At 55.0% G+C, this 26,834-nt stretch overlaps 1 protein-coding gene across 2 annotated transcripts in view; it reads left to right on the forward strand.

Moving 5' to 3' along the window:
• The window catches only part of LHX2 (LIM homeobox 2), a 29,392-nt gene extending 9,699 nt beyond the window's left edge, over positions 1-19,693 (forward strand). Inside the window, exons 1-5 of one of the 2 annotated variants that reach the window (XM_028518507.2) lie at positions 144-1,029; positions 2,514-2,716; positions 3,606-4,009; positions 9,621-9,826; positions 18,822-19,693. In XM_028518507.2, the coding sequence (XP_028374308.1) occupies positions 910-1,029; positions 2,514-2,716; positions 3,606-4,009; positions 9,621-9,826; positions 18,822-19,109 (1,221 nt within the window). In that variant the 5' untranslated portion in view covers positions 144-909 and the 3' untranslated portion in view covers positions 19,110-19,693. Of the gene's footprint in view, positions 1-143; positions 1,030-2,513; positions 2,717-3,605; positions 4,010-9,620; positions 9,827-18,821 lie in introns of those variants that run through there. The other variant, XM_036022201.1, reaches the window with a different exon arrangement.
• The last annotated feature ends 7,141 nt before the right edge of the window (positions 19,694-26,834 follow it).

A 26,834-nucleotide genomic window follows, 5' to 3' on the forward strand; every position in this document is an offset into this window, starting at 1 on the left:
TCCTCCTCTTGCTTCTCCCCTCCCTCTCGGGTCTCCCGCCTTCCCGGAGCACGCGCTGCCACGGCCCGGGGTGCGGGGCGGCCAATGGCGCGGCGGCAGGACGTGATGTCAGGCGCGGCTGTAGAAAAGGCGCGGACGCTTGGCTGGCGCGGACTGCAGAGCCGGGGCTGGGCTCGGCGCGCTCTTGGAGAGCTTTGCACGCGGCTGGGCCCGCGCCCGGCGACTCCTCCTCCCACTCTGCTCCTCCTCCTTTTTCTCCTCCTCCTCTACCTCCTCCTCTTTTTCCTCCTCCTCCTCCTTCTCTACCTCCTCCTCCTCCTCCCCTTCTTCCTCCTCCTCTTCAATTCTCTCGGTGGCTCGGCTCGGCTCGCTGGCTTCGGAGAAACCCTTACTCTAGTCGCCCACCCAGCGTCTAAGCTGGTCGCCTTGGGCTGGGGACGCACCCCAGGGAGTGGAAAGGTCCAGGCAGCTGGGCCTCCGCGGGCACCTAGACGCTCCCGAGTGAGCCCGGACTGCAGCCGTCGCCGCCTCGGGCAGACTTTGCGCTCCTGCTTTGCGCCCCGGGCGCCGAAGCCTGGCCGGCAATGCCCGCGGCGTGAAAGCGCCCGCGGCGGGCGCCGACCTCTGCCCTCATCTTCCTCCCCCTTTCCCCCCCAGCCTCGTGCCCTTGTGACCCTGGCTTTGGCGCCGCCGCCCAGGCGCCCCGCGATGTAGCTGCCCCCGCGCCTCGGCGGGAGGCGTCCTGGCCCGGGGGCGCCCGGCCTGGGGGCGCAGCCGAGCTCGGGCGGGGCCGGGGCCGCGGTGGCGATGCACCGGGCCCGTTAGCGCCGGGAGCGCCAGGCAGCTGAGGCGGGGGGGCAAGCCCTCCCGCGGAGAAGCCGCGCCCCCGGCCCCGCCGGTCCCGCCGCGATGCTGTTCCACAGTCTGTCGGGCCCCGAGGTGCACGGGGTCATCGACGAGATGGACCGCAGGGCCAAGAGCGAGGCTCCCGCCATCAGCTCCGCCATCGACCGCGGCGACACGGAGACGGTAGGCGCCCGGTTGCGGGTCGGGCCGAAAGCTGGGACGGGGCCGTGTTGGTCTGCGTCTCTTTTCCCCAAAGTTTGGGGGCACTTTGGGGAGCGCCCTTCGTGCCGCCCGGGACTGGACGCTGGGTATCTGCGGACAGGATGCAAGGCCCCGCGGCTCGGGGGAAACCAGGCTGCTGGGGAGGAGGAGGGAAACGAGGCTGAAACCGAAATTTTAGTCCCAGAGAGTGGAAGAGAGCACTTCTCCAGAAGTGGAAGCAAAGTCCCACCCGGGGCCTGAGACGGCTCTCTTCTTACTTGGCGGGGCTCTCTGGTCACCGGCCCCGCGCTCTCCTCCACCACTTGGCCCTGGCTGCTGGCGAAGCCGGGAAGGGCAAACCAGCCCGGTGCACCGGGTCTCCAGCCGGCTTTGGCCGCTCTCGCTTCCTGGCAATTCGGGATTCCCTCCTCAGCGCAATTTCAGGGGGCGAAGTCTTCTGGGCCACTGCTTTTTGTTGATCGCGACCTGGGCCTCCTGGCCTGTTGGATTTGGCCAGGCCAGGGCTCGTAGTTCAGGCTCTGGCCTGGCTCTCGCAGAAGCAGAGTCCATTCGAATCTCCACACCTGGCTCTGCCGGCCCAGCCCCAAATAGTCAGCGCCTTGCCTCAGACCTCCCTGGGGGCCGGAGGAGCAGACCGTTGCCCAAGCTGGGCCCAGAAGTGACCTTTAGAGGCAGAGGCGGAGGAGGTGGGGAGCACGGGAAGTTTCTCTGCTGGGAAAGCAAGAGCGGCAGCTCCAGTGCCTCCATCTTCCGAGCTCCGCTTCCCGGGTTATCTCAGCCTGTCACTTGGGTTAGCCGACAATTTGGATCGGGCCTCTCCTGCACCCGGAAACTTTGCAAGTGCCTCTGCACCCCACTCATCGTCTCCCAGGGTCTTGGGACCTGAGACCTGCCCTGGCCTAAACCTTCGGCTTAAGGATCCCGAGATCACTGGGGCTGGGGTCCAAGAACTCTGCGTCTCTGGACAGGAGTCTGTGTGGAGGGTGACTTTTAATGGTCATCTCACCCCTTTTTTCTGGGGATCCAGTCGAGCGAGTGGCTGCTGTAAGAAACAGTTTGGGGGGAGCTTTTGGAGGGCTTGACTGGGGTAGCCACCTCTGGGTCAGTCCCCAAACACAGCCTGAGACTTTCTGGGAGAAGGGCAGAGCAGGGAATAGGAAGGGAGTGAAGTGAGGGGAGATCATTCCAGGCCAGCAGCCCAGCCTGGGCCTGTGGCTTGCTTGGGCTGTGTGGGTGGACCTGGGTTCTGAACCTCCTGGATTTGGGTCGTTCAGGGGTGGAGGAAGCGCACTGCACACCCTTGGCGGCTTTCTTCGAGTTTAGGGCTGGCCAAGTGACGGAGGGAGCTTTGGGTGCCTGTTTCCCCGTTTCCCTGTGGTGGCCGCGGAGGCAGGGTCGCAGGCTGACCCAGGCACCGCCGTCTCTTGCCTCCCTCTCTCCCGCAGACCATGCCGTCCATCAGCAGTGACCGAGCTGCGCTGTGCGCCGGCTGCGGGGGCAAGATCTCCGACCGCTACTACCTGCTGGCGGTGGACAAGCAGTGGCACATGCGCTGCCTCAAGTGCTGTGAGTGCAAGCTCAACCTGGAGTCGGAGCTCACCTGTTTCAGCAAGGATGGAAGCATCTACTGCAAGGAAGACTACTACAGGTAGCCCCCCCCCACCTGGGGACCCACCGCCCCTCAGTGCTCCCCGTCATCTCAGACGCAGTCTCGCCTGTCTCCTTGCTCTCGGGTTCTCTCCTCCAAGCCAGCACGAACTGGGTGACAGCCTTTTAAAACAGCCATTTGGGGGGCACTCTTGGAAAGGTCTGTGAAGTGCAGGGACCCAGAGAAAAGCAGAAGCTGCCCTCTTCTGAGCTTAGACCGTAACTAAGCTTGGGTTGGGGGATTCTTGCACCCCTCTCCCTTGGAAGTTTCTTGGGTCAACCAGAGGGAGCAGAAACAAGCACCCCGCCCCCCACCCCAACCCAGCAGCCTGGGCTGATGTGGAACAAAGTTGGAGGGAAAGCTGGGGGATCGGATGGGGGCATTTCCGGGTCTTTCGTGGAGACGGGAGTGAAAGCTGGCCAGGATTAAAGAACCGGAATCCTCACTAACAGGCTCCAGGTTCCTTGTTTCTCTGCCCTGGGTTTAGGGTTAGAGTCTGTGTATGGATTGTCTCCCCTCTTTCTCTCCCTGCCTCTCAGTTTCTTCCCAGGCGCTGGTTTGGGGGCAGGGGCAAAGTTTGAGGAAGAATAAGTGGGGAGTGTCTCTCTCACTCCCAAGCAAAGGCTTCCCTAGGGCTTGTGCAGGCTCTGGGTAAGGAGAAGCCTACAATTTGTAGGCATGAAAATGATTAAGAGGCACTGTATTTCTGGGAAGGATCAGACTTGGGCCGAAATCTAGTCCCTCTTCCCCACCCATGCTCCAACTTAAGACTCAGGTTGCCCACCTTGAGGAGGGAATTTCCCCCAGCGGCAGCAGCGGCTCCTGGAGGAGGAATATGGGGGCACCCAACTGTGTGTCCCCACAGTCCCTCCCTCGATGGTTCCTACAGGCGGTTCTCTGTGCAGCGCTGTGCCCGCTGCCACCTGGGCATCTCCGCCTCGGAGATGGTGATGCGGGCTCGGGACTTGGTTTACCACCTCAACTGCTTCACGTGCACCACGTGTAACAAGATGCTGACCACGGGCGACCACTTCGGCATGAAGGACAGCCTGGTCTACTGCCGCTTGCACTTCGAGGCACTGCTGCAGGGCGAGTACCCCGCGCACTTCAACCACGCCGACGTGGCGGCCGCGGCAGCTGCAGCTGCTGCAGCCAAGAGCGCAGGGCTGGGTGCAGCCGGGGCCAACCCGCTGGGTCTTCCATACTACAATGGTGTGGGCACGGTGCAGAAAGGGCGGCCGAGGAAGCGCAAGAGCCCTGGCCCCGGGGCGGATCTGGCGGCCTACAACGCTGGTGAGTGCAAGGCGCCCTGAGCGCCCCCGTCGGGTTGGGGGAAAGTGTGTGGCGCCCATCCCCGTGAGCCAGAATGAATCTCGGTGTGCTACACATATACGTATACATGCAGCACTGTGGGTATTCTATCCCTTAACTTTTCAGGGCCCTAAGCTCCGTCGGACCTGGCTGGAGGGACCTTAGCCTCCTAGGCTCCAGCTCATAAGCCCTCAGCTGGAGCAGTACCAGAGGGTGCTTCAGTGCCTTGCTGCACCCCCGGTGCAGGGCCGTGTCTCTGAGACATTTTTTAGAGGAGCGTTTTTGGTTTGGGCCTCACTTTGCTGGGCAGAAAGTAAGTATAATGATACAGAAAGCAAGGTGGAGCCCACATCAAACAGGCTCTGGGTTTGCGCAGCGGAGGGTGGGAGCTGGGGTGATGGATGAGCCAGGCAGGACAGCGCGGGACCCAGGAGAAAGGACTAGCAGCGGCTGGGGGCACCTAGATCAGCGTGGTGTGCAGCTGATCCTGTGAAATGTCCTGAGGGTGGCAGGCTCGGGAAACTGGGACCCAGGAGCCCTTTCAGCGAGGGTGGGTTGTTGTAATTGGCCTGATCCCTCTGCTCTGCCAGGTCTCGGTTTTCCCCGGGCTCATTCTCCGGGCGCCAGCAGGGCGCTGGGATGAGATCCTGCACCCTCGGAAGCCGGCGCCTGGGGATGAGACCAGTGTAGGCCTGGCCTTGCGCCGGGTAGGGCGAAGGGCTCGTTTAGCGTTTCCGGCGCCTTTGAACCCTAGCCCATCCCAGGAGAAGTTCTGCCCCCCTCTTGTGCCCCTCCCCACTCAGGACAGCTGCGGAGGCTCTGGGGCCCGGCAGATTGAACCGTCAACATCTGCCCGAAGTCTGCATGGCCGGGAAAGGTTTATGACTCCCTGGGCTTGTGAACTAGATAGAGTTTATTTGCAATTATTTTCTTTCTTTCGTTTGCAACAGCATTACATTCAGAGATTTTTTTTTTCTTCTTCCTTTTCCCCTTAGTCTAATGCACAAGTGGGAACAAAACAAAGCAAAACAAGCCCAGGACTGTGTGGTGGGGCAGAAACCAGGGTTATTTTGATCTTTAAAAGTCTGAGCGGGCTGGGGAGAAAAATAAGGTGCAGATCGGGCTCCCCTCTTCGCTCCAACGAAACTGCTTGTTGGGAGATCCTGAGACCCATGTGTCTCAGTGTGCCGAGCCCAAGAGGAAAGGGCAGCCCCCCACCTGGTAGATGGTGAAGCGGCCACAGACAGGTCCACGCTGGCGGATTACAGATTTGTCGAACGCTCTACCAGACTGTACCGCTCTCCAAAACTTCCATTCCTCATCTCCCACCACCCCGAAAATAGACTAAACCGAGTCAAGACTAGGTCCCCCAAACAAAGCCTCGCCTGTTTATCAAGTGGGGTCTGCCCCTGTAGGAAGTAGCAGGCAGCCTGCCCAGGGCACACAGAGGATGGGGAGCGGGGGTTTTCCTGACTGTGCAGGTTCGCAGCCGGGTTTGGAATTGAGAGGTAGAAGGTTCAGAGATTGGTTTGTGCTTTTGGCCGTTCAGCCGCCTTCCCTGGTGAGGCTGTGCCACCCCAAGCGAGGATATGTGGCCGGAGGCTGAGTTTCGGGGGAGCTGGCACCTTCACAAGGCACTCCCCACCCCTGCCATCTCCTTTCTCTTTGGCCCCTCTCTTTTTTCCCCTTTCCGTTCTCTCTGTCCCCCTTTCTCTCCGTTACTATCTCTGCCTGTGTCTCCCTGTTCTCTGTCCCCCCATTCCCTCTCCCCGCGTCAGCGTCTCTGGCCTAGCTTGGCCCGGCTTCCTATACTGGTAGAAACGGCGCGCGCGGGCGCATGGTGGCTGTGAGGCTCCCTTATTCGGGGCTCCCGGACCAGTATGGGAAAGAGGGGCCTCCCTGGCTGCACCTCCCCGGCTAGGCCTCCCCAGGTCTGGCTGCTGCCCTCCTTTCTTCCCTCTCCGTACCGGCAGAGCACAAACGGCAGCAGTGTGGGCCTTGGGGTGGCAGGGACTGCAAAAGGGGGGCCGTGGAGAGTGCGACTGCGGGCGGTGTGTATGGGGCAAGTGTCCGTGTGTGAGTGTTGCCGACTGTGAGGACAGGAGCCTGTTACTAGTTCGAGTGTCCGGTAGTCAGGGGTTCGGCCACACTGACCCCCTTGCAAAGCCCGTCCTTCTGGGGGACAGTGAGGTGGGGGAGCGGCTGCACCGTGTCAAAGCGCAGTGAGCTCGGCCGAGTTGGAGCTGGGGAGGAGGCGCCGTCGGTGCGCCGGGCCCGCAGCCGAGCCAAGGGCGGCCGGAGCCGTGGGGCCGCAGGTCCGCAAGTCCTTCCGGGGCGGTAGCCACGGCGGCCCTCCTCTGGCTGTCCCTCAGGTCCGAGAGCGCGGCCCCGGTGCCGGAGGCGGAACCGAAACCTCCCCGCAACCGTGAGCGGGGCTGCCCGCGGGCAGGGGGAGCGGACGAGGTGGTGCCCGGAGCCCGCGCGGGGCCCAGGCCGCGCCCTGAGCGCCCCGGTCTGAGCGCCACGGCGGCGGGAGTCCCACGCCGACTTGCCGGACGCCCAGGCCTCCCCCAGCCCCAGCTTTTTCTGTGTGTGTGCCTGGCGGCGTAATTACTGATTTGATTCCAATCCATTATTTAGACAATTGAACCTACAATCTTGTCTTTAGTAAAATGAGGCGAAGTCAGATTTGATTACAGGTTCAGTCCCAGCGACAAGAGCTCGAAACCCGATGGGTTAATAACAGATCACGAGTAAATTATTCATGATTTTACGAGCTCTTTAGCTCCATTGAATCGGCCTAATTGAGAGGAAAAAAATAAAAAAAGAGAGAAAGCCCGGTCCTCCCCCTCCCCTCGGCCCCATGCTCCTCCCCGGATCCGATCCTGGGGAATCTCGACCCGCCCCGGCACAGGGGGCCGGAGTGAGGGGCCCTGGGGCACCGGCCAAATCTGGGCTCCACTGCCATTTCCCCCCGCCGCCTTGTTCCCCCGCGTAGCCCCCTGCCCCCACTGTTGGACGGCCTCCCCTGCCCTACCTTGGGCGGACTCCTTTTTCCCCTTCCCTCCTTTTCCTTTTCTGCACTCCCAGCCAGTAGTGGATGCAGAATAGGCCTCCCGCAGGGACCCGGTCTCCTTGAGACCCGGGATTCGGTTCAGTAACCCGGACCCCCCACCACACATCCCCCCTATTTCCGGGCCTCACTGTCCCCTCAGGCTCCCTCTGTGTCCCTCCTGATTTCTCTCTGCCTTTGTAGCCGTCTCTCTGGTCCTCCCTGTCTCCACTGCTTTCTTTTCCTCTCTTCTTCCTGCTCTTTCTCTCCTGGCTCTGCGCATCTTCTCTTCCTAAACCCTCTCCTCTTCTCTCTCTTCATTCTCTCGGTCTTTCTACCGCAGTCTTTTTTCTCCTCTCTCTGCCCTTTCTGTCTCCCTCCCCCAAACCATCTCCCCCAACTCTAGGCCGACCTCGGGGCACATCCCTTGGGTGCGTGGGGCGCCGGGGTCCCCATGGAGCTCATTAACAGCAGCACGGCCCAGGCAGAAGCTGGGCGGAGGGATGGGCCCAGCGGTACCCTGTGGGGAGGCCTGCCCCACCCCCAGTGGAGCTGGGGACTGGGGGCAGGAAGAGGGTGGCTCCCTCGAAGAGGGGGAAGGGCAGTTTCCATGGATCCCGTTTGGAGTCATTTTCTGATTCCCGTTAAATTGCTGGACCCTGTGCTTCGATCTGGGCATTGTCAGTGGGAGTATAGTCTGGGTGGGGGACTTGGGTGCCTGCGTAAGACCTATGGGAAGGGACCCTTAGGAGGTGTAGCCTCTTGCTGACGGCTCTAAGGTTAGGGACAAGACCCGCATCTTGCAAATTCTTCCTGCAAGGGGCTACTCCCACCGGGGCAGAGGAAGGAATAGGTCGCCAGGAGAGCAGCAGCACTTCTGAGGCAGTTGTCAGAGAAAATGCAGGACACCCTGTGGAATTAGAATTTTGAGTAAACAACAAATAAATTTTTAGTGTAAGTGTATCCCATTTCATATTTGAATTTTAAACAAACAATGAATGTTTTTTTTTAGTGTAAAAGTGTACCATGTAGTCTTTGCATTTTAGGAAAACAAATGATTTTTTTTAGTACAGGTATGTCCCATGCAATATTTGAGACATATTTCTACTAAAAAATTGTTCATTGTTTATCTGAAATTCAAATTTAACTGGGCAAAATATTTGCTAAGTCTGGCAGCTCTCCTGTGGGCATGTGATGGGACACCAAATACGTCCCCAGTCGCCCATTTTCGGGGGACTGACTTAATCTATGAGGCTTTCCCCAAAGTAAGACCTTCTGTATGTAATGGCTCCGGACATGAGGAGGGGATCTTGGAGAGGGATCCTGCCTGTCCCAATCAGCCGCCAGGTTGCCAAGCAACTTCATGAGGCCCGAGGTTTCAACCCCTGTCCCCAACCCCCAGTGCCTTCCAGGCATTGGCAGCCAGGCCCCAGCTGGGCCCCTTCTGGATGGGGATGGGTTCCCCAAAGAGTCATGCTTCATCTTCGCTTGCCTTTGTGATGTAGTGGAAAGAAAAGGCAAGGACTACAGTGGTGAATTTAGGCTCAGCCATTACCAGTGGTGCTTGTGGCTTCATTTCCCTCAGGGTTAGTTTCGTCTGTAAAATGGGGTGAATAGCAGTAGCCACCCACTGAACAGTAGTGAAGGCCCTTGAAGTATATAAAGCCAAAGGCATACCTTAGGTGTCAAATGCATGTTCATTTCTCCCTCCAATTTCCTTCCCTTTCCTGTTAGAACTCTGCCACTCTGACATTTCTGAAGATCGCTTACCTTCCCTGCCTCATTCGCCCCGTTGCTAAAACTGGGCTACCAGTGCCTCACAGGGCAGCGGTGAGGATTAAACTACCAAATACAATATCCCACCTCTAGCCCAGTGCCCGGAGCCCAGAAGTCCGTACAACACTTCTGAGTGTAGGAGCTGATAAGGGCCAAATGAAAGCAAGTGGAGAGATGTCAGTTAGTGACCTCCAGGTGCCTGCCCCAGACACTGTCGGTGGGGGTGGGGGCACCTGGGACAGCTCCTCCTTCGGAAGTGCAGGGGTCAAACGGGAAGATCCTGGGCTTGGGAGTCCCTGTGATGCTGGATCCTCAGTCAAGTGGCTTCCCCTTCTGAACCTCAGTTTCAACGTCAGTGAAAAAGGCAAAAATACTGCCTGACTCATAGGGTTGTTTGAGGATTCAATGAAAACGTGCCTGTGAAAGCCCTTTAACACGTCCTCTGGAGTCAGATAAGCCATCAGCAGATTGTAATGGTAGTAGTTGTTGTTATTCGTATTATTATCATTGTAACATGGTGGCTCCAAATGGGTTTCCTGGAGCTGGGATTGAATCCAGCATCTCCTAGCGCAGTGACTCTGGGCAGGTCACTCTCTCAGCCTCAAAGTCCTTTATAAACCTGTGAAATGAGGATAATATCTCTATCTCAGTGTGGTCCTGAGGCTGGAAACACTTGGTGGTGGATGGAGAGGGTGTGGACTAGGCAAGTGAGTGTTGGGGGGCGAGTCGGGAGGATCACCTGCCTCCTCTGCGTCCCCTCCTTAGCGCTGAGCTGCAACGAGAACGACGCGGAGCACCTGGACCGCGACCAGCCCTACCCGAGCAGCCAGAAGACGAAGCGCATGCGCACTTCCTTCAAGCACCACCAGCTTCGGACCATGAAGTCTTACTTTGCCATTAACCACAACCCCGACGCCAAGGACTTGAAGCAGCTCGCGCAAAAGACCGGCCTCACCAAGCGGGTCCTCCAGGTCAGCTGGGGCCCGAGCTGTGGGTGGGGGCATCTGTGGCTGCCAAGGTCTGGGGCAGAACCACACAGCAGTCTGCGGGCCTTGGGAAGATCTTTCTCCTTCTCTCTGCCTTTCTCTTTGTTTGCCTTTCTCTCTTCTCTTTCTCTGTTTCTTCAGTCTCTCTATCTTTATTTCAATCTTCCCCCTGTCCTGCTAATTTTACATCTCTCTCCTTCAGTTTTTGTCTCTCAGATTTTTGTGTGTATCCCTCTGTCCTCTTTGTTTCTACACTCAGTCTCTTTTCTTTCTTGTAAACAACTTGTATTTGCCATTTATGACTCAAGTGACACTCGTATGTGCTCATATTGTAAAAGGTTCAAACATTTCACATGCGTCCAGACTCCCCCACGCCCTTGGCCCCTCATCCCAGGAGGCCCGTCCCGGGCAACTGCTGTTAGCTGTTAGTTCCTTCTGCTTCTTGCTCCTCACTTGCTCCCTCCGGCTTCTTTTTCTTTCAGTCTCTCCCTAGATTTTTCTTCTGCCCCTTTGTTGTTTCTTAGACTCTCCCAGAAGCCAGGTTTTGTGACAGGGGGTGTGTGTGGGCAGATCCCCTGGGTGGGCCAAGGGGCCTTCCCCCCCCCCCCCCCCCCCCCCGGATCTGCCCGCAGGGAGCTGGAGGAAGTGCATGGGCACCTCTGAAACTGAGCAGAACGGCACTTGCCTGTGAGGGTGCTTCCTTTTTAAATTGCATTCACTGAGGGTGACATTGGTTAATAAAAGTATGTAGATCGTACAATTCTAAATATGAGGGTGCTTTTTTAATAGAACGGATCCAGAGCCTTCACCAGATTTTTGGAGGGTCTGTTCATCATCCCAGAGGTGTTAAAATCTCCAGTTTGGGGAGTTCCAGGCTCCTGCACAACTGAAACTGGCGGCAGAGCCTTGGGTCATCACTTTTCAACTCTTCAGCTCCTGCTTTTCCTTGCTGGGCAAGTCACTGAAGTCCCCTGAGCCCCCGTTTCCTCCTATGTGAAACAGACACACACACACACACACACACACACACATCATCACCATCTATGCTGCAGGTTTATTGGAAGGACCGTTGAGGTGATTTAAGTGTCTACTACAGTGGCTGATGCTTAACTGCCCAGTGGGAATAACATGAACTGGACTAATTGACTCACATTAACTAGTAGGAAGGATTATTCTGGTCGGTGGACTTCAGTGTCCTCACTCATACGATGAGGTAGGAGAACACCCCCCTTTATAGCAAGGGTAACCAGTGTATTCCTCGGAATGTGTGGCTGTAGGGATAGCAATGCACGTTTTTGGGGTATGAAAATTGAGCGATGAAGGGCTCCTGTTTCACAATGGAACAGGAAGCTGGGATTCGAGTCCAGGCCAGTCTGGCCCACCCTCCAGCCCCAGATAGTAGGGATTGAGGGGTGAGGCAAGGGGAGGTGACACTGAGGTGAGGGACAAAGAGGGCTGTGCAGTTGCGCTAAGTTTTCCTGCAAATTTGTCAGGAAAAAAAGGAAACAGCATTTTTGGGGGTGACGGCAGCTGAGTTGAGTAGGACTCTGAAACGGTGAGGGTCCAAATTCTCTGGGGAGCCTAGAGTCTGGGGCAGCTTTGTCTCCAGCGTGCTGTGGATGGTGATGTAGGGAGGGCTAGCCAATAGGGTGCTGATGCGCCTCTCTGGGTCCGCCCCCTTTACCCTCAGCGTTCTTCGGGCGGCCCTGCCCCTCCTATTTGGGTCTGTTTTGCCTGGGGGTCCCTCTGACTTGGGCTTCTGACAAGCAGTAGGTGGCTCCTTGCCTGTTTCCTTTGGACTTCACCTTCTTGGGGTTAGGTTGGGGACCTTCCTTGGCACCCTCTCCACTCCTCAGCCCTGAGCGAATTTGGACTGAGGATCAGAGAGGCCTTTGCCTTTTCTCTGGTTAGTAGGATACATTGTCCCTCCCTCTATCTAGGTGCCTTTATGGCGAATTGGTGGGGACAGTTTTCAACCCCTGGGAGCAGGCTGGGACAGGAGCAGGGACTTAGAGTCAGGCAGAGCTGGGTTCAGGGTGACCTGTGTTGGGTTCTGCCCCTCTACTCACTGGCTGTGTGTCTTGGACAAATCAGTTGCCCTCTCTGACCCATAGCTTTCTCACCTGTAAAATGGGCACCCTTAGAGCACATACTTCTCTTAGTTACCCAGATTAAACAAAATAGAGCACGTGCCCATAGCTGAGTCTGAATCTGGAACCAGCAGGAACCAGTCTGTGCTGGCCTTGGGGAGGCAGGAGGCTTGGTTATGTGATTTAGGAGCACATCAGATTTTCAGCATAGTTATTCCTTGTTCTTTCACCCGACCAAATGTCCATTAGCACCAGGCCCTGGGGAGGCAGAGCAGAATGAGCCGCAGTCCTGGTCCTGAAGAAAATCACCTGTTGGGTGCAGAGGCAGGCCCACATTCCGTTTATCACAGTATGATCAATGGTGAGGACTGTTCTGTGGGAGACTGGGGAAGGACCAACTTACCCTGCATGTGAGGAATGGGTCACCTGAAGAACCTGGATGAATGCTTGGCCTGTCCCCTCTCCCCTAGAATCCTGAGCCAGAGCCCTTCACACCTGCATGCCCTGTCTCCCGTGGGGACTCAGCAAAGCCAGGGGCACAGAGCTAGTTGAGGGAGAAAAACACTGACAGTCATTGTGTGTCTGCTGATCAGTACACGTTTCTGTGCTCTGTTATGTGTCAGGCACGTTGAAACACCTGTGTCGTGCATTTGCCCATTGAGTCCTTGCTGCCAGGCATTATGATCCCTCCGCCCCCACTGTCCAGAGGTGAAGGCTGAGGCCCACACGACTTCCACTTGCCCCAAGTCACACTTTGCTGTAAGTAGCAGAGCTGGATCGAATCCAGGCCCATCCGATCAGTGGGCATGGCTCTTTTTCCTCTAAGCCAACCCAGCAGGGACTGCTTCTGAGTGTGAGTGTCCTTTGGGGCAGAGGCGCTTAGACCCGTCAGGCACACCAGACCACTTTCTCCCGCCTCCCAGACCGCCAGATCTCCCGCACAAGTCCTCAATACTCCTTAACCGCACAGCTGCTCGTGATCGTGCGGCAGTTGGCAGAGCGTTGTCTTTCCAGTCGCTTCCTGATCTCACTTGCATATTTTCCTGCCTGTTTTATAGGTGAGAAGCTTAAGACCTAGTGGGATGAAGTGATTTGCTTGAGGTCACTGGAGCCAGACGTTGGCAGGGTCTGGGCTCTTCGTTCCACAGGTGGCCTCGCTGCTTCTGATGGGCCAGCTTGGGGAGATGGGATGGGAGCAGATTTGGGTGAGGCAGTGTGTCTTTGGAAGGTAACAGACTGGTTCAGATCCTTTCTGACTTACCAGCAGTGTGGTTTGGGCACTTTAACTTCTCCTCTCTGAGCCTCAGCTGGGAAATGGAGGTGATAATAGTTTGCACATCGAGGCTTCCTTAGGATCGAGACGATGAATGGGGAAGGCTCCAGCCTGGTGCCTGCTGGTCCAAAGTCGGTGCCTGTGAAATGGTTCCTTATCACTTGCCCACACCAGCGGAATGGTACTGGGCCTTGGGTGCCCCCTGCAGGCTGTGGTCCACCTCAACCCTTCAGAGAGAGTGCATGGCAGGGGCAGGTCGAGGTTGAGGCTGTATTTCCAGAGGTGGGTTATATAGGGTGTGTGTGTGTGCGCGCGTGCAAGTGTTTCCAGACTGTGCCTCGGCCATAATACTCCACTAGGTGGTTGCAAGGAGTAAATGAGATAAAGTATAATTTACCAGGCATATGTTCGGGATTCAAGGCGTGTTAATTTCAAAAACACTGACATAGCAGGATCAGTCTACCACCCTCTTTTGCACTCATTTAAAACATTAATGATCTTCATTTTGCAGATGAGGAAAATGAAGTTCAGAGAGTCTAGGACCCTTGAACTGAGTCTCGAGGCTAGGGAGTGATGACGCCAGGGTCTGATTCCATAGCTCTTTCCAGGGTAGCACAGTGCAGGGATGGTGATCCCTTCACCTGGGATCTAGATGCAGGATGCAGCAGGACAGATTGGGGCGAGGGGGTCAGAGATGCCATGTCTTGGTAGGAAAGCAGGAGTCCTGTTGTAAAGCTGTAGCAGCATAAAAAGTGCTCAAATCTGTCATCTTTAGAAGCATGAAAACCGTAATACTGACTTCCCATCAGTGGGCAAGGTGACCAGGAGGCGGAGTGGCCCCCTTGGACAGAAACCCATTAAGACGTTAAGCTTTGCAAGTGCTTGGAGACCGCTCCGCGGCACATCGATGCCTCTCTGGGTCTCCTCTCTTCCTCCCTGGCCGTTGGGGACGCATGCAGGCAGAATGTTAAGATGCTCTGGGCTTGGGGACAGGGGTGGTGAGCTGATTGATTTGGATGCGTGAAGGCCTCCTTAGAGGTTCCTGGCATGCCTTTGAAGGAAAATACATTTTAACTACCAACAGTTTAAAAACATCTTTGGGATGACAAGTTAGTCATCATTAATCTGTGTGAGAACTCAGGAGGTGAGAACGCTATTCACTTGCTTATTCAACAAACACGCTGGCCTTCTGCCACGTTCCGGGTGGGGCGGAGGCCCCGCGGATTCAGCCATGACCCAGCGAGTGAATAGGCCCCGCTGGAATGTGCGCTCCAGAGGGGAGACGGAGGTGCCACAAGGTGTTGTGGAAACAATGAAAACGGTGATACGATTAATCTCTGTATTTTTCTCTGTATGGGAACTGTTTCATTATACAAATATTTTTTAAATGATCCTGGGACCAAATAAGTTTGGAAAATGCTAAAGGTTAACCATGTCTTTGTCTTGGAGATCAGAGCGCGTTAGCCTGACTATAGGCACTGAGAAACCTTGAAGAGATTCAACTTGGTCCAACCTAACGATTTCCAAATTTATGTGGCCACAGAACCCTTGTTTAACTCTTGACATAAATAAAATAGAAGAGCCCTGGCCAGTGTGCTCAGTTGGTTGGAGCATCATCCTGTAAACCAAGAGGTCTCGGGTTTGATTCCCAGCCAGGGCACGCGCCTGGGGTGCAGGTTCGTCCACGGTCCCCCGTCAGGGCGTGTACGGGAGGCAGTGGATCGACGCTTCCATCTCTCACGAAGCTCAGAGAGGTGGAGGAACTTGTCCAAAGCCCCACAGCACAGTGGTTGTAGCCCTGGGCTGGGACTGAGCGTTCGTGATAGCCAGTCCGGGGCTTGTTATTTTTGGCTCCTTAAAGCCTTTTAAAATTATAGAGAATAATAGAACTGCCATACAGACAGGTTAGAAAAATAAGAAAAATAAGAAAAATATACCCATGTCAGAGCACAGGAAACCGATAATCCAGGGGAACAGTTCAGAGGTTAAATAGTGAGTGAGAGAATGAAGCCAGCCTGCCCGAATTCATATCTCAGCCCCACCTCTTTGGTTGGGCTCTGTGCCTCAGTTTCCTCACCTGCCAATAATGCTAGTGCTTACTTTGTAAGGCACTGTTATAAGTTAATATGTGTAAAATGCTCAGAACTTTGCTTAGACAGTACCTGACACTGAGGAAGTGACTAATATTCATCATCATTATTTTTATTATGATGTTTCAATATATACTTTTTATTTTTAAAAATACCTTTTTTATTTTTAGAGAGAGGGAAAGGGAGGGAGAAAGAGGGGGAGAGAAACATTAATGTGTGGTTGCCTCTCGTGTGCCCCCTACTGGGGACCTGGTCTGCAACCCAGGCGTGTGCCCTGACTGGGAATTGAACCAGTGACCCTTTGGTTCGCAGGCTGGCGCTCAATCCACTGAGCCACCAGCCAGGGCTCAATACATACTTTTTAAATTCTTTCTTTTCCTCTCATAACACTGGTTACACGTTTCCTCTTAGACTGGGTGGGGTGGCTGTGTTGTGACTTGCACTCGCCCCGTTGGGGGGGGGGGCACTTTGGATGTAGCTGTTGGTTTGATGTTAAAAAAAAAAGCCACAGTGGATGTCTTTGGACATGAAGTTTTTACCTTTCATCTGGTTTTCTCAGGGACCCAGGAGGAGATGTGTGGGGCAAAGTGGGTTTCTCACTGGCCCTCCTGCTCTCCTTAATGAAAGAATCTTGGGGGAAGGGATTTGTGAGGCAAAACATAGCCTGCAGGGTCAGTTGGTGCCTGGTGGTGGAGGGGATAGGGAGCACGCGGCAATGTGGGCTTCCTCGTCCACCCCAGACTCAGCGGAGTTGCCCTGTGCACCAGGCTAGGCACCCCCCACATATGAAGAGAGAGGGCTGGCAGTTCCAGCTGCCCCAGAATCCCAGCCTGTTAGAACCCCAAGAGGTCCTAGCAATCATGTGGTGTGGCCTAACCCTCTTGTGGTACAGCTGGGGAAACTGAGGTAAGCCACAGGTGAGGGACTCACCCAGGGTCACTTGGCTGGTCAGTACCTAATTGACCAGATGGAAGCTACATCCAATATTCCTTCCACTATACCGCAGTTGCTTCCTCTGTTCACTCATTTATTCATTCACTTGCCGACTTACTCAGGGGTCGGTGGTAGGGAGAACATGGACTTTCCGTGGCAGGTCGTCCTGGATTCCGATCTCAGGGTGGCCTCTGTGTGACCTTGGGCAAGCGGATTCCCTTCTCTGAGTCTGTCTGGCTTTAGTTCTATAAAGTGGGGGATGCTGAGTGTAGCACCCCTGCTTGGCTTATCACGGAGATCACCTGTGACTGTGCACGTTCGATGGTGGCGCGATGCCTGGCCCATAGTAAGAGGTCCCTACATGTTGTGTTGTTATTACTATGAACTCAGTGCCTATTACTGATTCTTCATCTTTGCCGGTCCCTGGGCCGTGTCCCCAGGGATGTGAAGGTGATTCAGGCAGGGTCCCTGTCCCAACTACCGCCTAGGAGGGGCCTTTCTGAAACACCTGGGTGAGGATTCTGGCGAAGCCCTGCTTCGGGTGGAAAACCCAACACGAAACCCTGCAACCACAGAGGAAATAGCCAATGGCCGGCAGCCAACCAGCCGGTTCCAGCCCTTCCTGAGGGCTCGGATCCCTGGACCCAGGAGCCGTTTGTCACCCCCAGGGCTCCTTGTTCCAGTTGCTTCTGGGACAGACACACAGGCCAGGACATTGGCAAAAGCTGGCACCAAGGCTTCCTCGTCTGACCTGCCTCAAGACGGGGAAAGTGACCTCCTCTCTCTGAGGGCCTGTGGGGCTTCCTCCATCCATTTTCTGTCTCCTCCCTCAGCCGTTCCCCAGACCAGCCAGAAACAGTCTCACCCCCGCAGAGTTCTGAGGCTGGTGGGGGAGGACCGCCCCACCCCAAGAAGAGCATGTGGAGGGTGGTTTAGGAGCAGTGGACGTATCTGCAAGCCTCCGAGAGGTGATGGGCTTGCGCTGGGTGGAAGGCCAGGGACGTGTGCTTTCTTCCTGGGAAGACCCAGTGTGCTGGAGAGAGAGCTTTGTCTGCCGACTTCACACGGTCCGTGTCTCCCTCCTCGCTCCGGGATTCTGGCAGCTGTGCTTTTAATTGAGCCCAAATTGTGTTAGGCCACCTAAAATGAGGGTGTGAAGCCACGGGCCCCTGTAGCTGGGGTGGTCCCCAGGGGAGGGTGGGGCCAGGCATCGGCCCGTCCCGCCCGTCTGAGACACTGGGATGACAGGCAGATGCAGGCACATCTGGAAACTCGCAACTGGACACCCGAGAGTCTGCAGAATCCCCCAAGGCCCTGTGTTTTATGGGGAGGCTTCTGGCGGGTGTTTTCCTCACGCAAAGGGAAGCGAGGGGGCCCTGCCTGTCGGGCTTCGTTCTCAGGGAGATGCAGCCCTCCGACCCTACCCTCGCCGCCCACCGCCCAATGTCCTGGATTTCCTAGGCCTTTGAGGATTCCTGGGTGGAGCCAGAGCTCATGTATAAAGATGTGGGTGTGGATGGGTACCTGTGTCTTCATCACAGGAAAAAAAACCAGTAAACCCTTATTCTGTCCCTTTATTCTTTTTATACCAAGCTCAGTTCCGACCGTGCAGCCCACGGCGCCCCCCTCCTACGTGGTACTGGGATGGGGCAGGCCGGGATCGGGAATCGGCCCATCACCGCTGCCTTGGCCTTGGCCTGGCCGTGCTCTGGCTGCTGTTCCCACCCTGCCCACCCTGCCCTGAGTCCTGGAACCCAGGGGTGCAGGATGTCGGCGGCTTCTCCAGCCAGTGGTGGTAGGGAGTGGGGTCAGTGTCTTTTTCTTCCTTTTAGTGATTCTTGACTGACCGATTTCCTGTGTTCTTTGTATCATTCTAGTATTTCCCCGACTTAGTGACCCTGAACCATGTTAAAAATCGTGCCAACCAGAACTCGTGGGATCTGTTGTGTGCTTAAAGGCAACTGCTGAAAAAAGCGGCTCTCTTCCCCGTTGTGAAAAACAGTCACGATTTGGCTGGAACGAACCTTCCAGAGTGGCGCCATCTAAAAGAAAGGCAGCATGACCGCAAATGTGATTTTACGTTAAAAAATTTCTCATAGCCACATTCAAAAAAGCAAAAGGAAACTGGTGAAAGTAATTCTAGGAATACATTTTGTTTAGCCCAGCACATCTAAAAAATGATCATTTCAACATGTAACCAGTATAAGAATTATTATTGAGATGTTCTACTTTCTTTTTTTCATATTAGATCTTCAAGTGGCTTGTGTGTTTTTACCTACAGACAAGCCCCATTTGGGCCGGGCGGATGTCCAGTGCTCAGCAGTTATATGTGACCAGTGGCTACAATATTGGAGAGTGGCTCAGCTCTGGAACCTTCTAACAGAAAGGGAAACCCAGTAATAGCCAAGGAGAGAGAAGGACATTTTCATTTTTTTTAAGAACAAAATATAGCCAGCCTGGATTTGTTTTTTTCTTCCCTCTGAAAAATACTGATTAGCCTCCCGGAGTGAAACCGCCCAGGGGAATGCTCTGCTCGTCTCTCCTCCCTGCCTGCCTTTCCCTAACCAGCCCTCCTCCCCTCTCGCCCCACACAGGTCTGGTTTCAGAACGCCCGGGCCAAGTTCAGGCGCAACCTCTTACGGCAGGAAAACACGGGTGTGGACAAGTCGACGGAGGCGGCGCTGCAGACAGGGACTCCATCGGGGCCGGCCTCGGAGCTCTCCAACGCCTCGCTCAGCCCCTCCAGCACGCCCACCACCCTCACAGACTTGACTAGCCCCACCCTGCCAACTGTGACGTCGGTCTTAACTTCTGTGCCTGGCAACCTGGAGGGCCATGAGCCTCACAGCCCCTCACAAACGACTCTTACCAACCTTTTCTAATGACTCGCGCCCCCCACTGGCCCCACGATTTCTTTAAAAAAGAAATTATCTTTAGTTGAATTCCAAGTGTATTTTAAAATAGAGGCTTTGAGCAACTAACTAACCACATTTTAGGATCTCGCCTGGAAACAGAGGAAGACAAGAATTGCGCGTCCGGCTCACGCAGTGGTGTGGACTGAGGAATTACTTGGAAGATCTATCCGCAACACAACATTTGTGTCATTGTACAGTTTTGTGGACTGAGCGAGGAGAACAACAAATAATTTAAGTTGGCTAGAGCTTCTGTATTTTCAAAGACTGCCACGTGCCTTAGGAATACTGTTTTATCTCCATACTTTGGACGACTTGTTCATTTTTCTCTCCCTCTTTTTCTCTCTGTATATTTATGACCAGAGCAAAAATGTAAAAGAAAAAAAAAAGTTTGTTACTTTGAATAGTCCTTAAAAGAAAAAAGAAAAAAAAAAAGGAAAAAATCAAATCCCCTCCAACGGTCGCTTTGTTGTTTTAGAATTTTAAGGTGGAAGTCTGTTCGAATATCAGAATTTGTAAAATCTAACCAGTAATAAAACCACTTATTGAAACTAGTTGGTGCTGCTGCTGTTGGGTATGACATCCATACGACTGAAGGGCCTTCTTGGGTGGAGCCTAGAAATAATAAATCCAGGGTCTCCCCTTATTTATACTGTTTATAGCACTTTGTACGTATTTATAATATTCATGGGCCCCTCTTCTGTGCTAGGCCTTGGGCTGCTTGTCGAGATGCAGAGATGAAGTCGATCCCGTCCCTACCCCCAAGGAGTTTAGAGTGGAGGCAGAGACAGACGAGATCGTCTCAGCACCGCGTGACGTGGGCTAAGTGAAGGGTATGTAAGCCAGATGCCATTCATTCATTCATTCATTCGAATATGAAATAAGCACGCTTTGCTGGATCCTGGCACGGCAGAGGTCAAAGGGCACCCTTCTCTGGGCTGGCAGAGGGTGTTGGGCAACGAGAGAGGCCTTTCCCTCGGAGGAGTGAGCACTGTTACTGCAAGGCAGCTTAGGCCCCGGTTTTCTTAATGACACAAAATTTAAAAATCTCCCAAGAGGGCAAAAGCAAATGAATTTGGTTCCTTTACAAAAGTGTCAGTCAAACTCAGAAACCCAGAGAAAAGACATCGGCAGAGAGGATGGAGACTCAGAGGCAGGCAGAGGGAGGTTGTGGTCTGTACTGTGGAGCAGGATGGGTTCAGGGGAGTCATCTCACCACTGGCCTCAGGGTCCCCAGCTGGAGGATGAACATAATGGTTCTTATATGACCGTTGTAATGAGGGCAGAGTAAGGTGTATTGAAGGGCCCAGCAGGGGGGCTGCCATGTAGTAGGGGCCTAATATGTTTTATTGAATAATGGGTGACATGTGATTAAATGTGGAGGTGGAGAGCAGGAATGTGTGTATCCAGGCACTGCCTGTCATTGCTAAAGGGATCAGGCAGGTGTGCTGTCTGCCCATTGGGTATCTTACACCCCTCATTTCTCACCCTGAGTCCTGCTGCATAGTGCTCCGTTTCCAGCTTCATTGAACACTAACAGTTACCTAGCAAAATGCCCCTCAGTGGCCCTTGGGTTTGGAAGTCCAGAGGGAACATCAGAGTTGTCTTGAGAAAACAGCCAGGAGAGACGGGCGGGGAAACAATGGAGCCCAGGACTGGGGTCTCTTTCCCTCTGCCGTCATGGCTGGGACAAAGTCGGGGAGGGAGCGGGGCAGGAACGGACTGAGCGCTTAAAGCCTGGACTGACTCACTTTCTGAAATGTTAAACATGCGCACACACACGCTATTGTTGTTATTACTGTTTAACACCTGGCAGATAGTAGGAGTTCGATACATTTTCTGTAACTTTGATATTGACGTATAATATGCGTAATGTGCGCATGTCTGAAATGAACAGCTTGAATGATATTTCCGAAACGAGCATACCCATGTGACCCCACCCAGATCAGGATATTAGACATTACAGCACTAAGAGGGCTCCCTTGGGTCTCCCCAGGAACCTCTCCCAAGGTGGTGCCTAATCTAACTTCTAGCACCATGGGTTCATTTTATGTTTTTGTTTTCTTTTTAAAGATTTTATTTATTTATTTTTTAGAGAGGGAAGGGAGGGAGAAAGAGAGAGAGAAAGAAACATCAATGTGCGGTTGCTGGGGGCCATGGCCTGCAACCCAGGCATGTACCCTGACTGGGAATCGAACCTGTGACACTTTGGTTCGCAGCCCACGCTCAATCCACTGAGCTACGCCAGCCAGGGCTCATTTTATGTTTTTGATTGATACATTTTTGCTGAACAAATCCAGAACTGTCCCTGCAGATTGGACACCCTGCCTGGGGTCCGTCTGGTCAGGCAGGATTTGACCCGAGTCTTTCCGCCTCCAGCCTCCAGCCGCAGCAGATGCACACACGCATGGCCGTGGAGCTCGGCCCAGGGGTGGGAGCATCAACGTTTCCACCCGTCACCAGGGCGAGAGAACCTGCCCTCACTGATGGCTGAGCGAGAGAACTCGAGCTGCAGGGCCGTCCTGTGGATGGACCTACCTGCGTGCCCACGGACACGCGCACAGAGACACTCAGAGGCATTCGGGGGTGACGGGGAGACCCACAGGCTGAGGCACTTGCACCCAGACAGCCCCACACGAATGCTCGCAGACAGACGTAAACAGGCCCAGGCGCTCCAGACAGACACCCAGACCACCCCACCCAGGGAGACCCGCACGCGCGCAGACATTTGCAGCACCCAGACGCCCCCGAGTAGCCCGGCTGTGCCCCTTGCTCAGGCCCGGACAGAGCCAAGTCCGATCCCTATCTTGTCTGTCAGCACTGCCACCCAGATGGAGCGGGCCCTGGAATGACGCCCGGGGGTCTCCCACCGCCTACATGGGAGCAAGCCGGGCCAGGGATGGGGGTGCTGTGGAGGAGGCGTTGCCCTCCACAGAGCCAGAGACTGAGAGAGACACGCGGAGTGAGGGACTCCAGAGAGTGACAGAGACAGGGAGGGAGGGAGGGAGACAGGGAGGCAGAGAGCCAGTGGCAGAGTCTGGGAGACAGGAAAAGGGTGGGAGACAGACATAAAGGAACAGTGACAAAGATATGCACAGAGGAGAGACAGAGAGACAACACCAGTGACAAAGACACAGAAGGCAGAGAGACAGAGAGACAAGAATGGCAACGGTGTAACAGTGCAGTAAAGAGGCAGAGAGACAGGGATAGAGACCAAGATTAAGAGACAGTGTCAAAGACACGGGGGCAGTGATGATGAGGGAAAGACAGAGAGAGAGAGAGAGATTTTGACATTCAGAAGAGAAGACTCAGAGGTAAAAGGGACAGCCCGGGACAGACTTGGAGCTGAGAGAGACCAAGACAGAGAGAGAGAGAGATGGTCTCTTTGAGCCTGGTAAAGAGAGTCCCTCAGAGGGAGAGGGTGAAACCACACGATAGGCAGAAATGAGAGGCCCGCACTGAGGAGCAGACAAGCAAAGGCAGGCGGGCACTTGGTGGGGCTGCCAGGTCACCTCTGCCCAGTGGCCATGGGCGTAAGAGAGCAGTTCCGAGCAGTGGCCCCACCTCCCTGTGCACCGGCTGCAGAGGGGGCCAAGGAGCCACTTCTGAGACCCTTGGGGCTCCAATGGGCCGTGGAGATGGGCAGCCTCCTGGTTCCCAGGACCCACACCCAGGCCTGGCCTTTCGTCAGTCTGCAGGGACTGGGGTCTTGAATGTGGCTTTCCCCTGTCGTGTCCCACCCGACCCAGTCTCCTCTTCCTCAGTCTTCTCTGCACTTTGGCAAGCCACCCTGGATTTGTAAATCTGTAAAATGGGGCCAGTGGAATCCCCCTGCAGGGCGCGGGGTATGGTTAGGATTCCCTGAGAGACCATGTACTGGTGCACTGGGGATTAGACTAGACACGCGGGAGCCGTGGAGGTGTGAGGGGTTGTCTCAAGAAGTTGGAGAGGGTCTGCAAGGAGATGAAAGTTGCAGTTGGACCTTGAATGATCAAAGGTGATTGGGCCGAGGAAGGAGCAGGGTGAGCCTTCAGGCAGAGCAAATACCCAGGGCCCAGGCAAGGGGAGACACAGCAAGTTCCAGAACAAGAGAAGTCTGATGGCTGAGGTTGTCCCCAGACAGGTGGGTGGGGCTCAGCTTATGGATGGCTTGAAACTTCGCCCCGGGGGCCTTGGGCAGCTGCCTCTAAACCTCCTTCTTTCTAGGCTGCAGGCTGCCCCCCACACCCTATACTGAGTTCCCACACCCTGTCTGCAGTTCCACGTGGCAGAACCAGCTTCCTGGAGAGGGAGTATTTGCCTCTATGGCCTGTGTGTCCTGCTGGCAAGAATGGACACCTCCAGGCTCCGTCTGCTAGCTGAGGCCCCACAGACAGCCACCCTGGTCCCTCTGGCCCCCGGGGACACTGGGACTTCCAGCAGGCCCTTCACAGCTTCCTGTCACCTTCCCCCTCTCCGTCCTTCCTTCTCTCTTTGGCCCTGCGCTGGGCATTGGGGACTGGGAATTGGACGTGATTTGCCCAAAAATTCCTCCCTTTGGCTCTTGGACTTTCTGGGAGGCAGATGTGTCACCAGCCAGCCACCGTCCAGCATGAGGGAAGCCTGGGGTTGTGGGAGCCCCCAGGGGGGAGAGTCTGGCTCTGCATGTGGTGAAAGTCCTACGCACTTGCAATGCCTTTACGCTCGTGATCTCATTGCATCCTCCCCACAGCTCTACCAGGGCATGGACTGTCACTCTGTGTCACACAGAAGGAAGCCAAGGAGAAGTTGTTTGTCCGGGGTCACAAAGCTTGGAGGCCACAAAGATTTTTTCATTGCAATTCAATTCAGCTCGCGTGTTTCAGTTCCTCCACGGTGCCAGGCACTGTGGCTCAGGGTGCCTAAGCAATCAGGCCCATCCGGGTGTCTTAGGAGCAAACCAGGCCTGAGAGCAAGCTGGGATGGGGGTTCGAGAGGCTGGGGGAGCCCAGAAGAGGCTAGTAACAAGAGAGAATGTGTGGGGGGACTCTTTTGACTTGGAAGATCGGAAACTTGACCTAGAAGTGTTTGAGGGTGCGGGGATTAAGGGACAGGGCAGAGTCATGTGCTTCGGCCGTGGTATTTTTCCACCAGTGAGCACCACCCACGTGGGCAGGAGAGAATTGCTGCCGCGTCTTGGGAGCTGGAAGCAGCCTCGGAAAGCCCCCAGCCGGAGCCGCACTTCAGAACCACTCTGGCAGCTTTTCCAAAATACCCTCCCTGGCTCCCCACCACAATCCGGGGAGGAGCCCAGGCGGGTGCATCTTACAAAAAGCTTTTTGTTGGAGACAATTCCAAACATATACAGAGTAAACAGAAGTGTATAACGAACCCCCTAGTACTCATTGGCCAGCTCCCACAGCTACCGACATTCACGCATTCCTATAACATCCGTCCCACTCCCAATCTGATGCTGCTCACCTGTGCATTTTCACTGGGGGTGAGCAGTGTGAGCTCAGAGAGGGAAAGGGACTTACCTAAGGAGGCCCAGCCAGGGAGCCGCAGAGTTGGGTCCATCGTGCTAAAGGACACTTATTGGGTGCCAGGTCCTGTGCTGGTCACCAGTGAATAAGACAGTCCCTGCCCTTGTGGAAATCAGAATTTAGTGGGAAATACAAATATCAAACAGCCTCAAAAGTAACTTCTTTTTTTTTTAATATTTTATTTATTTATTTTTAGAGAGGCAGAAAGGGCAAGAGAAAGGGAGGGAGAGACACATTAACGTCTGGTTGCCTCTTGCATGCTCCCCGTACTGGGGATCTAGCCTGCAACCCAGGCATGTGCTATGACTGGGAATTGAACCGGCAACACTTTGGTTTGCAGTCCAGCACTCAATCCACTGAGCTATACCAGCCAGGGCTCTAAAGTAATTTCTTAATGATGGCCGTGCTGAGGCATAAGTGGGACCATGACAGCATGTACACAGGCAAGGGAAAGGACAGCTTCTTGGAGGAAGGTTTTCCCAAGAGATCAGATAAGTGAGTGGGAATTAACTCAGTAAGTGGAAGAGGAGGCGGGGGGAGCATAACAGCATGTGCAAAGGCCCTGAGGCCCAGCAAGTCCAAGGCACCAAACTATGGCCAGTGTGACTGGAGCTCTCATAGCAAGAACCAGGGTGGTGGGAGGAGACGTGGCCGGGGCTTTCCAGGCAGCATGCGTGGGCCTTCATCCCGAGAGCCCCAGGAAGCTGGGAACGATGAGCCAGGGCAGGAGGGGGCAGAAGTGGGTGTGAGGAGTCCCTTGAGGTCAGCCAAGATGAGGGGGATCTGACTGGCTGCAAGCAGAGGACATGGACTGGCTATGGGGGGAGTGAGGGCAATGAGGGGCGGAGCCACAACTGAGTGGGTGGTGGGACCCTTCCCCGCCTTGGGGAAAAAGTCATTGGGAAGAGGATGGAGGAAAATGATCGTGGACTTGGGGTTTGGATTTGTTGATTTTTTGATGCCCTTAAGACCTCAAAGTGCTGGCCCATCCCTCCTAGCAGGGGGCTCTGAGTCACGAGAGGGACACTTGAAAGGGACCTGGTACATTTACCATTATGACTCTTCTCTGAGTTCCCCAGCTCTCCTGAGCGAGTTGGTCCTTAAGCTGGTATCAGACTCACAAGCTGGTCCCTGCCCACCTCTTGGGTGCAGGACTCAGGACCCACCCACCTCTGGGCTTCAAGCCAGCCAGGTGTGCCAAACTCATCACCGCTTTACATGCTGGGTGGGCCCTTTGCCTGGGGGTCCTACCCCTGCTCTTCCCTTCAAAAACTCCTGCTCAAATGCCCCCTCCTCTCTGGAGCCTTCCCTACTTTGCCTTCTCCCTGCCTGACCCTGCTGTCACTTCTGCCCCTGTCACCATGCAGGGCTGTAATTGTCTATCCATCCTGACTCCCACCCTCATCTCCACCCCTTACAGGGCCACCCAGTGCCGGCCTATTCCTGCCTGGGTCAATGTGGCCAGCACAGTGCTAGGCACAGGGTTCCAAGTAACCCATCTTTAGTAAGTGAGCAAATCGATGATGAATCTGTAGGTAGGTGCATGTTTTGGGACTGTTTTACTTCTTTCCTTGCTACGTTAAGCTCCATGACTCAGTGTCTCTGTCTTCATCTTGTTATTACACCCGGCCCGGTGCCTGACAGCTGGTGGATCCTTAATAAAAATAGCCTCAATCCAGGAGAGAATACATGGGCTTTCATTGTGGTTGAGGGTCCGTCTAGCCCTCAGAGCTTTGGCCCTAGACCCTGTCCTGCCACTTACGGCTCCTGGGATCCTGGGCAAATTACTTAACCTCTGTGAGCTTCCAGCATTTTAAATCCGCAAAGCCGGGGGAGTGGTGGCACCCGCTTCATAGGGTTCTGTGAACACTGAGTGATTATAACTCCCGCAGCCATAGCGCATAGGAGTGCCCGCTCCTGGGAGCTGTTGCTATTTATTTGTCAGTCCCTCACCCAAGCACCTTTATGAGCTCCACTGTGGGATGGCCTCTGAGGAACCTGGGATGGGCTTCGGGGCTGTTCCGGGTAGAGGGGGTGGCCACAGCCTGGAGCTGTCAGAGGAGGCCACTGGGGACTGGGGAGGGGGCGGAAACCGGAGCAGATCCGAGGTTGGATCCGGTGGGGTGAGGAGCCAAGACATCCTGCGGGGGCGCCCTGCCGGACCTAGCAAAGCTCTCAGGGGAGCTGGCCCCTG

Source organism: Phyllostomus discolor, chromosome 3 (assembly GCF_004126475.2).
Source record: "Phyllostomus discolor isolate MPI-MPIP mPhyDis1 chromosome 3, mPhyDis1.pri.v3, whole genome shotgun sequence".
In the NCBI taxonomy this organism is placed as follows: Eukaryota; Metazoa; Chordata; class Mammalia; order Chiroptera; family Phyllostomidae; genus Phyllostomus; species Phyllostomus discolor.